This window comes from Mytilus trossulus, chromosome 3, assembly GCF_036588685.1.
Source record: "Mytilus trossulus isolate FHL-02 chromosome 3, PNRI_Mtr1.1.1.hap1, whole genome shotgun sequence".
NCBI classification, from domain to species: domain Eukaryota; kingdom Metazoa; phylum Mollusca; class Bivalvia; order Mytilida; family Mytilidae; genus Mytilus; species Mytilus trossulus.
In genome coordinates this window covers 49,327,103-49,339,240 of record NC_086375.1, presented here as the reverse complement: position 1 = coordinate 49,339,240, position 12,138 = coordinate 49,327,103, and the positions used below count along the sequence as shown (strand labels likewise).

The following is a 12,138-nucleotide window of genomic DNA, read 5'->3' as shown; positions in this document are numbered from 1 at the left end:
ATTAGTTCAACATTACTTCCGGGTTATGATTGCATCATCAACAGTACAAATTTCAATTTATTGCATCAAGTACCAATTACCAACTTGGCAACAAAGAATATTAATATTTGAACTCTGAAATAAGTATTTCACGAGGTAGTGTTTCATTTCCAGAGATTGATAAACATAAATTAAAAATGATAAAATAAATAAATAAATAGAAGAAATATGAATATTATAATTGACCATTAACCGGTTCCACTAAATACATGCATGGTTAGATTCAGCATATTGAAGAACCCCTTATATTTAATTTTTGTTGAAATCAAACAAAGTTTAATTTTGGACCCCAATTTAGACCAACTTGAAAACTGGGTCCATAATCAAAAAACTAAATACATGCATATCAAAGAAACACAAGAATTTCAATTTTTGTTAAAATCAAACTAAGTTTAATTTTGAACCCCTTGGACCTAAATGAAGACCAATTTGAAAACGGGACCAAAAATTAAGAATCTAAATACACGGTTAGATTTGGTATATCAAAGAACCCCAATAGTTTAATTTTTGATGAAATCAAACAATGTTAAATTTTGGACCCTTTTGGACCCTAATTCGTTGGGACTAAAATTCCCAAATTCAATCCAAACCTTCCTTTTGTGGTCATAAACCTTGTGTTAAAATTTCATAGATTTCTGTTTACTTATACTTAAGTTATTGTGCTAAAACCAAGAAAAATGCTTTTTGGGCCCTTTTTGGCCCCTAATTCCTAAACTGTTGGGATCAAAACACCCCAAAACAATCTCAACCTTCCTTTTATGTTCATAAACCTTGTGTTTAAATTTCATTGATTTCTATTTACTGTTACTAAAGTTATAGTGCGAAAACCAAATTTCTTCGGGCGACAAGGACACAGACGGCAACGACGCCAACATCATACCAATATACGACCAAAATTTTTCAATTTTTGTGGTTGTATAAAAAGGGACCCATCCCAGTGGCATATCTGTATATATGACCCTCCCCCATGAGTAACCCCTTGTCTGGGGACAGTCCCTTATATTGTTTTTTTTTTAATTTCAGGGAAAGGGGGGGGGGGAGCAACCTGATATGTACCATTTAATTGACAACAAACAATTGTAGCAATATTAGCTGAACTTAATTATAGGAATTTTTATGAAAAAGTAACTTTTAGCATTTAGCTTGAATATATTATTGGATTGTATATTTAACATGTTAAAACTTTTTTAACATCAATCAATAAATTCTAGACACAAATGCATATATTCATGTAAACAAGCTAAATTTCCACAGAAAAAAAAACATTTAAAATCACAAAAAACAAAAGTAGGTTTTGTTTGGTCATAGTTATTAAAGTCTATAGATTAGCTATTATTTTGCTCAATAAAAGTGTTAAAAATAATACAAAAATATCTTTTTGTGGTTTAAATATCCATTCTTCCATTTCACTGGAACATCTTGTTCATATTATTTTGATAAACATTTCTTTTAAGAAATGCAGAAAATATTCAATTTTTTATTATTTTCTAATTTCAGACAGTATCATTATACATTTTGTAGATGGAAGCATTAAAAACTTACGATGATGATAGTGACAATAGTTCCTCTGATGATAACAAAGATAATTTCCAAACTACAAATTGTGGGATAAGAATAAAAGATGATGCCCCACCCATTATAAAAGATTTGTCTAAGGTACATGTACCAAAAAAACTCAAACATGATTTCTTTAACATACAAGAATCAGATAGTGATGAGGAATCTGAAACAAAATCTAAGATCAGAAAGAAGGGAAATATAGAAATTACTGTGAGTAGTGGTGAAACTATAACTGTGCCAGACGGTCGTTTCTGGGAACCATTACCTACAGAAGTCAAACAGTCAAATGATTTAGATGTAAATCAGTCTGTTGAAAATGCATGTTCTAGGGAAAAAGATTTTAGGTATAATTATGATCAGATGTACACAGGTGATAGCAGTAAAAGACATGAAAGTAAAAAGTTGATTAAAAGTGATTCAAACAAATTTGATTGGAACAACTCTGAAAATTCAAATGCATCTTATGCAGCTAATAAGGTAAAATATTTCTCTAAACGGAATGAATTAGTACAAAAATCAAATGACGATGATAAAAATTGTAAAATTAATTGTGTTAACTCTTATAAACCATCTATAAAATTATTTGATATTCATGGAAAAATAAAACCATGGTTACAAAGACAAAACATTATTTGTAAAATTCCCAGGGAATGTGAAAAATCTTGGAAAGCTCATTCTGGTTCTGTAAGCACTGTAAAATGGAATGTAAAACAATTTAGCCATTTATTGCTGTCTGCTTCTATGGATACCACAGTGAAAATATGGAATGTTTGGAACAGACAGGAACCTTGTGTTCGCTTATTAAACTTACACAGTAAAGGTGTTCAAGATGGTGATTGGAATAGTTCTGGAACACATATCTTAACCTGCAGTTATGACAAGTCAGCTGTTGTAACAGATATTGAAACGGGTATGTTTTCTTCTCACTGTTGAAGTCTGTACGGTAGCCTTTAATTGCTTACTTGCAATTCATCTGAACTTTGATTGATACTATCCACTGAATAGTTGTCTCATTTACAATCATACCATGTCTCCTTACTAAGGCTTACTTTTATATTTACACATGAACAATAAAAGCAAGTTTAAGTTCTTTCACCATATCACTTGCAAATCACATGACATTCAATTTATTAAGAAAATCTATATAAGTTGTTGTATTGTTCTTTTGACAGGTGTATCTACTGTGAAATGTAAGCATAGGAATTTTGTAACATGTGGAAAGTTTCATCCAGTCAATGAAAATATTTTCATCACTGGTTCACTCGATGAAATAACAGCATGGGATACCAGACAAGGTGATGAACCAATCCACAGATATTGCTACAAAGACAAAATAGGACAGGTATATAAGAAAATATATAAAGGAAAACATGTAGTTTTTTTTCCGATCATTTATGCAGTTAGAAAACTTATATTTTGTTTTTGTGTATAGGCCCCTTTTTAGCTCATCTGACCTGAAAGACCAAATTTGACCAAACTTGGCCACAATCATCACTAGATTATGTAGTTCAAAAAATGTGTCCCTTGACCTGGCCAGCCAACCAAGATGGCTGACATGGCTAAAAACAGAACACAAGGGTAAAATGCAGTGTTTGGCTTATACATGTACATGTATCTCTGAAACTAAAGCATTTAGAGACCATAAGACATGGGGTAAACATGTCTATATGCCCTTAATAAATGTTCAGATGTAGCCAACAACCCATTGTTTGGTTGTTGCCACTGAATTGGTAATTTTAAGAAAAGTTTTGCAGTTTTGGGTTATTATCTTGAAAATGATTATAGATAAAGATGAACTGTAAACAGCAATAATGTTAAAAAAGATCTACAAATAAGTCAACATGCAAAATTGACAGTTATTGCCCTTAATAGTCAATTTTTAACGTTTTTTTTTGTAATTTTTTTAATGTACCAAAATCTTTTACTCTGAAACCACTGTGACAAATTTATCCAAACTAGGCCATTATCATCAATAGGGTAACTAGTTTAAGTGGGGTCTGATGACCCCACCTTCCAACCAACATGGTGGACATGGCTAAAATAGAACATATGTGTAAAATGTAGTTTTTTGTTTACATAGATCTATGAAACTGAAGAATTGAGAGCAAATATTTCATCTGATTTGGATTTATCTGCCCTGAAATTTTCAGATGATGTTGGGTTGCTGCCCTTGAGTTAGTAATTTTATGAAAATTTTGTATTTTTTTGTTATAAGCTTTAATATCTTTATAGTATCTAATACTATTAATTATGATTTTAACCTTATTTTACATGCTTTTTAAAGCATCAGCAAATACAGGTGAGCAATGCAGGCTCTTGAGAGCCTTTAGTTTTGTTTAGTTGCTCCCAAAAATTGTATGTATTGTACCCCGAGAGCGCATATCTACTGTACAAATTCATATCGTCACCACCGGGATTCGAACCCCGGTCAGTCAGTGCATTTACCCACTAAGCCAAAGAATCGATTCCCTAGCTCAGTTGATTAAGACTGACTTTATATGTTCTACCTGTTCAGAGGGGAAGCAACCCCGTTTCACTTTCCCCACCACAAGAGTCATCATATCTTAATATATGACTCTTAACAACACAAACCCTAGCTAAACTCCAGATAACCATCGTGGATTTTTAAGTCGGGCGCCAAATGTAACCAGAGATCACGTATCTACTGTACAAATTCATATCGCCACCACCGGGATTCGTACCCTGGTCGTCTGCTTGACAGTCAGTGCATTAACCCACTGAGCCAAAGAATTTATTCCCTAGCTCAGTTGATTAAGACTGGCTTTATATGTTCTACCTGTACAGAGGGGAAGCAACCCCGCTACAGTATTCTAATTCTGACACTTTTGGCCTCAAGTGCATGTAATGGGAGTTCTCTATACAAACTAAAACTTGTGTATCATACTTTTATATCTAAACAAAAAAACAAAGGATACAAACTTTTAATTTGATATTTTCCAATTGTATTGAACAAGGGTATTTCAAAGATTTACTTCATGTAGATTTTTTTTTAAAACTTATAAAGATAACTTCTACATTTTATAGAAAATTGAATATGTTCATGAGACAATGTTCTAAAAATCAATTTGAAAGTACCCATCTATCATAGGCAGATCACTATAATTTAGCATTTGATTACCTTACAAAAGTATACTTGAAAATAGCATAAAGGAAAATAGTTTATTGTATTAATTTTTTTTAAATTTCAGATACAAGATGTAACCTTCAGTCAAGATGGTAGTGAATTTTTTTCAACAGGGGATCTTGTTAGTCGTGATTCGTCTGACAGAAATATCATGGCTTGGGATTTCGATAATGCTGTAGTTAAATCAAACCAGATATATCAGGTTAGAAAGTTGATTGCTCTCAAAATAACAGTAAAGTTCAAAGTGAAAGTACCAGTGAACAGAAAAAAATCAAATAGTAGGGACCATTTAATGGCTTTATTTAAACCTACTCCATAATTTCATTTGTTCTAATGGTCTCAGAGAAGATTGTTTTTGAATGTTTGCACCACATTGCCAAATATGATGCACAAGAGATAGAAGTACTGTAGTTATAGATTATCATTGATCATGTCAACGAGATTGATTTTCTCGCTTGAGCCGTTACGGTAAAAGCGAGAACAGCAATGGAGTTGTGATGACCAATGATAATCTGGTTATCGCTATTTTACGATGTCAATTTCATGTCAATTTTCTAAGCAACGCCACATGCCTCCTTAGTTTCTAGCGATAATTTTTCATCTCAAGCCAGTAGCATGATATGAAAAAATAGATCAAAAATAGATCAAAGGAAAAATGCACAAAATAGCGATAATCAACATTATTGCATGATTTGCAATTATATTTTTCTTAATTTAATGAAATTGAATATATAATGTTGCTTTTTAGTTTGCCACTTATATATGTGTATATGTTAATAAATGGATATGATTATATAAAAGCTTTTAACTTTTTATTTGTATTTTGTTGTTGTAGGAAAGATACAGTTGTACATGTCTAAAGTTGCATCCAACAGAATCCAACTTTCTAGCTCAGTCACATGGAAATTATATAGCATTATTCTCTGCATCTAAACCATACAAGATGTGTAAAAGTCTAAGATACGAAGGGCACAAAGTAATAACACATAAGTATAATTATCTAAAAAAAGATGTATGATTGCCAATGCATGAGATAACTTTCCACCAGGGACCAAATGGCTAAGACGTTAGCAGATATAGTCATATGGCCTTCAATAATCATGAGCAAATACAAATTACATGTACTGCATTGATTGCTTAATTTTTTTTATGCTTGTTATTCATTTGGAAATTTCTTTTGTTAGCAGATGGTAAAAGATTATAAATAAAAATAACAATTCATCATTTTAAATATAACATGATAAAATTTGATAGCAACAGTTTTATTCATTTATTCATTCATTCATTATTAATATATAAGTATAAAGAGTTACAGTCTTTAAAATGTGTACATTATATAAGAAAATTCACAAATGAAAAATGCAAATACTTAAAGTTGAGGTTTTTATACGACTGCAAAATTTGAAAAAAATTTCGTCCTATATTGTTATCACGTTGGCGTCGTTGTCAGCGGCGGCGTCGTCGTCGTCCGAATACTTTTAGTTTTCGCACTCTAACTTTAGTAAAAGTGAATAGAAATCTATGAAATTTTAACACAAGGTTTATGACCACAAAAGAAAGGTTGGTAATGATTTTGGGAGTTTTGGTCCCAACATTTTAGGAATTAGGGGCCAAAAAGGGCCCAAATAAGCCTTTTCTTGGTTTTCGCACAATAACTTTAGAATAAGTTAATAGAAATCAATGAAATTTAAACACAATGTTGATGACCACAAAAGGAAGGTTGGTATTGATTTTGGGAGTTAAGGTCCCAACAGTTTAGGAATTAGGGGCCAAAAAGGGACCCAAAAAAGCATTTTTCTTGGTTTTCGCACCATAACGTTAGTATAAGTAAATAGAAATCTATGAAATTTTAACACAAGGTTTATGACCATAAAAGGAAGGTTGGTATTGATTTTCGGAGTTTTGGTCCCAACAGTTTAGGAATAAGGGGCCCAAAGGGTCCAAAATTAAACTTTGTTTGATTTCATCAAAATTGAATTATTGGGGTTCTTTGATATGCCGAATCTAACTGTGTATGTAGATTCTTAACTTTTGGTCCCGTTTTCAAATTGGTCTACATTAAGGTCCAAAGGGTCCAAAATTAAACTTAGTTTGATTTTGACAAAAAATGAATCGGTTGGGTTCTTTGATATGCTGAATCTAAAAATGTACTTAGATTCTTGATTATTGGCCCAGTTTTCAAGTTGGTCCAAATCGGGGTCCAAAATTAAACTTTGTTTGATTTCATCAAAAATTGAATAAATGGGGTTCTTTGATATGCCAAATCTAACTGTGTATGTAGATTCTTCATTTTTGGTCTTGTTTTCAATTGGTCTACATTAAAGTCCAAAGGGTCCAAAATTAAACTTAGTTTGATTTTAACAAAAATTGAAATCTTGGGGTTCTTTGATATGCTGAATCCAAACATGTACTTAAATTTTTGATTATGGGCCCAGTTTTCAAGTTGGTCCAAATCAGGATCTAAAATTTTTATATTAAGTATTGTGCAATAACAAGTCTTTTCAATTGCACAGTATTACGCAATGGCAAGAAATATCTAATTACACAATATTGTAAAATAGCAATTTTTTTTTCATTAGAGTTATCTTTCTTTGTCCAGAATAGTAAGCAAGAAATATCTAATTGCACAATATTGTGCAATTGCAAGATTTTTTTTTATTGGAGTTATCTTTCTTTGTCCAGAATCAACTGAAATCTTTGTTATATACAATCTACAATGTATATATTCACTTTTTACTACCAACTGATAAATTAAAATAATCTTTACCATTCAGTGATAACAAGCAGTTTTTTTACATCTTAATATTTTATGATGTATTTAAATGAGTAGTTATTGTTGCAAACTCCATTAGAAATTTTAATTGAGATTAGTTTTGGAATAAGGGAAAGGGGGATGTGATTAAAAAAATTGGGTTCAATTTTCTCATATGAAATTTCATAAATAAAAAGAAAATTTCTTCAAACATTTTTTTGAGAGGATTAATATTCAACAGCATAGTGAATTGCTGTAAGAGAAAACAAAAATTTTAAGTTCATTAGAACACATTCATTCTGTGTCAGAAACCTATGCTGTGTCAACTATTTAATCACAATCCAAATGTAGAGCTGAATCCAGCTTGAATGTTGTGTCCATACTTGCCCCAACCGTTCAGGGTTCAACCTCTGCGGTCGTATAAAGCTACGCCCTGCGGTGCATCTGGTTTTAAACCTACTAAACATTAGCTGTTTACTTTGAGATAGTCCAAAGGGTCAATATACATGTAGCATTTAAATTTAAGTTAAAGTAATTGTCATAAAAATGAATGCCAAAATATTTATGTCATACAAGATTCCTTGAATCAAAGAAGTTGTCATTTTAGCATCATAATTTCATGCAACCTAAATCCTTAAGACCTTACTTTGACCTATAATGGTTTACTTTTATAAATTGTGACTTGGATGAAGAGTTGGCTTTTTTGCACTCATACCACATCCTCTAATATTTAGAACCATGAATTTGATGAAAATCTGAAATAACATGATCATACTTTAGAAGCATGAAAATTAATTGGTTTTTTTTGTGAGTTATGTTTGTCTTTGTCTTTCAGCTTGGAGGATACAAAGTAGGATTTGACGTATCACCAGATGGAAGATATATCATTAGTGGAGATTCTAAGGGGAAATTATACTGTTACAATTACAGAAGTGGACATTTAATCCAGACTTTACATACTCAATTAGATGTTAATCTTAATGTAGCCTTTCATCCATTATTACCATCTACTTTGGCTTGTTGTGGATGGAATGGCTTTATAGAATTATGGCATTAAAATATGTGTAATTATTGGCTTCTTCCTTTTTAAATTCAAAGCCAAATGTTATTATAAATATGAAAAATAGAGAAATTTGTAGCCTACATAATATGCTTATTACTACCGGTACACACTCTGAAGAGGCTGTTTTGCTAACTTAGATCTTTGCAAAATTTATAAGTTTTTAACTATGAATTCCAATGGAAAAATCAACTTGAGATACTATGACACCATAGCAAATCCAAACAATAACTGGTCAAAGGCTCAACCAATCTTTTTCAAATTATATATGTTGTTTATCTTGGTAAAATTGAAGGCATAATTGATATTGCTAATTTTCACATTTCCCATTTAAGAGTTATGAACCATGACTGATTGAAAATGTTGTTTTTCCTGCAATTACATTACAACAATTCAACCCATCTTTTTTTCTCCAAATTTTAAGATATTGTTTCTGATATCAAAATTGAGGTCAAGTTCGATTTTCACTTTTTCTCTGTACAGTTCAGGAGTTAATATTAATGTTATGTGATGTTGCTCAGCCAATCCTTTCAGACTTGAATATGTTGATTTTCATTACAAAATGATAGTAATTCAATTTTTACCATTTTAACTTTTGCAGTCAGGGGTTTGGTCTTTGATCAATTATAAAATTTTAATTTTATATGCTGTTTCTGTGCAACTGTTTGAGAATGGTTAAACCAATTTTTTTCAAATTTAAATATTTGTTTCTCTTGACAAAATCTTCCTCAAATTCAAGTTTGGATGTTTTTCACTTTGCTGCTCAGGAACTAAGCTCCTTGATTGATTATAAAATGTCCCTTTATGTTGTTTCCATGCAATAATTTGAGAACCATTAGATTAATTTAAAGTTGAATCCAATGACAAAATAAGGTCATGTGAATTTTTTACAATTCATCATTATGCTCTCAGGAGTTATAATCCTTAAAGGCTTTATCAATAACACTTTAAGTACCTTTGCTTCACTTTGATGGCTGCCTGTTCAGATACTGAGTGGCTTTGATATGAGTGCCCTTGTTTTTTTTAATTCTAGGATAAAAACACAAATATTTCATTACGTCTGCTAAGTTCAGTTTACTCTGCCTAGCCAGGCTGTTTGTATAACGATCAATTAGACCTTTCTTATAAGGCACCCATTCTGTCATGGAAATTAACCACATCAATTAAAATCTTGGTATATATGGTTCAGATCATTGTCTTGTAAAGAGATCTCAGTTGCTAAGCATTATGTTACTCTCATTTACACCATGGGTCTATTTCATATGTTTATGTGCTGTCAACTGACACAATAAAGAGAAAGCAACTGCTTTGTATGATTTTTCCCTTTTTATTCTTTCTGAGGAGAATGCACCAAACCATAACAAAACAAAACCTGTGACAAAAAAGACAAAAGACAAATTTAATTTACTTTTTATTATTTTCCTTTCAAATGTAACATGCAAATATACATATAATTAAAATATGAAAAAAACTGGTCATTACAAATTAATTTGGGTAGGTATAAAGAACCCTGTCAATAATTTAACCTCATTTACATATACAATTAAATGACCTATTTTCTGCACAACATATAAATCTATGTATATTAAATGTTTAAAAATGTTTCATGTCTCATTACTCCTAACCTTATTGACAAGGATCTTAGCATCTATCATCTACACAAACCACTTCACTCATATGATACAATACCACACATAGATTTGGGTAGTTTTGTTATGCTTAACATCAGCTTATTACTGATCAGGCGTATTTTTTTCTCCAAAATCCAAGCAATCAAGGGACAAACTTACAATTTACCAATTGCTGAGGCCATTTTGAATTTTCAATCTGTAAAAAAGTAGCATTACTTTGTTTAACCACAAATTGACCTATTAGTCAAGAATTTCTTTTGATGCTGATGTTTGTTTTTAATTTTGACACAATGATAGAATTTTCATTTACCACAAATCAGAAATAGTAAAATTTCTTTGCTTCAGACTGATGTTTATCCACCTAACGATATTTGATAACTTTGGATTATTTTTTGCTGCAGCAAAATGTAATATGGCTCTGATTATACAATGAAAAATACACAAGTTGACAAAATAATATCATGACTTATTAATTCAGTCAGAGAAGTTTTTTTCTCTGATACTTGAAAAGACCATTTTACACAGAGCAATCAATATAAAAAAAAAGATGTGGTATGATTGCCAATGAGACAACTATCCAAAAGGGACCAAATGATACAAAAATTAACAACTATAGGTCACTGTACAGCCAGTGAGCCTTCAACAAGTTCACATAACCAAAAACAGTGGATCACTATGAAATTCCACAAATGTATAGAAAGTGTTGTTAAGCAAAAGCAAAAAAAAATTATACCTAAAAATAAATATAAATAGTCCCTCGAACAACTTGCCCTATACTTTATATACTTGCATTTCAGAGTATTTTATATTTTCTCTTTTTATCACTTATGACATCTATAGTTTTTCATACAAAATAATTCGCCATAATTAATAATAAAATAGCGTAGTAATACAAAATTTCTTGAACAATCTCTTTACAAGCAAACAATATTACCAGCTGAAAACATCTAACTTATATTTATTTTCAAAATTTGACAGTTGAAATTTTTTTGGAGATTATTTTTTTTTAATGTCCTATTTTGAATATTACATACATGAACATTCTAAAATCTATGGATATATGACAATTAAATGTAAAATATCAATGTTTTCATTGTATAAGTTATCCAACTGGCCATGTTAGAATGATAAATAATGAGAAACAGGGAATGTGTCAGAGACAATTATCTGATCAAAGAGCAGAAAACAGCTCTTTAATTTTTTATACTTTCTGCTTCACAATATTTAGTTTCAAATACGTCTAATTAAAAATTTATTTTCCAAATGTGCATACGATGTTTAATATTATGATATGGATAGAGTGAACAGGCAAGGCCCCAAAACATAAGAAAAGACAGGAGAATAAAAGAGAACTAAAATATCAAGAAAAGAGAAAAATAGATAAAATATAGAAAGGAAAGATAATAAAAGAGCTACAATAGAAAGAAAAGAGAAAAAAGTCCATATCCAACCCCTAATATTATGTAATTTTGCTTTATATGTGAACAGGTTGGCAGTTGTATTAAAATGATGTGCAATACTTTTAGGAATAAATCCTCAACATAGAAATAAATGAAAGCTATTCCATGCATATCTATGGAATGCTATGAATTTTGCAACAAATCACTGAAAGAGGATACAAATTTGCAATAAACTTTTAACACCTTGATTGCAAAAAGTGTGGAGGGACAGAAAACTCTGCTTCTTGGAAGCATTTTTGGAGTTTACATATATTTCTAAATTTTATGTGAATGATATCTAATAACTATGGATGATCCCATTGAATGAGTTTAAAAATTTAAATATATTACATCAAATTAATGTTCAACTGATAGATGAAAATACATGTAGAGTAGCTTAAAAGTTTGATACCGATACTTTTTCTCCCAACTAAAAAAAATACCAATCAAAATCTCGATGTCAGAGCAAGAATAGTTGGACAAAAATATGCAAATAATGTTTCCCTTCATAT

The 12,138-nt window shown here is 30.8% G+C and overlaps 1 protein-coding gene across 2 annotated transcripts; it reads left to right on the top strand.

The window, feature by feature from the left end:
- Window positions 1–44: 44 nt before the first annotated feature.
- Window positions 45–8,567, top strand: LOC134711728 (WD repeat-containing protein 25-like). 2 transcript variants are annotated; one of them, XM_063572560.1, is made up of 6 exons: window positions 45–135; window positions 1,561–2,509; window positions 2,772–2,941; window positions 4,809–4,946; window positions 5,580–5,720; window positions 8,332–8,567. In XM_063572560.1, the coding sequence occupies exons 2-6, from the start codon at window positions 1,561–1,563 to the stop codon at window positions 8,551–8,553; spliced, it is 1,620 nt and encodes a 539-aa protein (XP_063428630.1). In that variant the 5' UTR covers window positions 45–135; the 3' UTR covers window positions 8,554–8,567. The 2 variants fall into 2 exon arrangements, with proteins under 2 accessions (XP_063428630.1, XP_063428629.1); XM_063572559.1 differs by having other exon boundaries at window positions 1,537–2,509.
- Window positions 8,568–12,138: the final 3,571 nt, after the last annotated feature.

Excerpts from the sequence above, each read along its gene's own strand:
- LOC134711728 (XM_063572560.1), top strand. The coding sequence starts at position 1,561 with ATGGAAGCATTAAAAACTTACGATGATGATAGTGACAATAGTTCCTCT. Across the intron at positions 2,510-2,771 it reads TGTAACAGATATTGAAACGG|GTGTATCTACTGTGAAATGT; the intron begins GTATGTTTTCTT and ends TTCTTTTGACAG. Across the intron at positions 4,947-5,579 it reads AATCAAACCAGATATATCAG|GAAAGATACAGTTGTACATG; the intron begins GTTAGAAAGTTG and ends TTGTTGTTGTAG.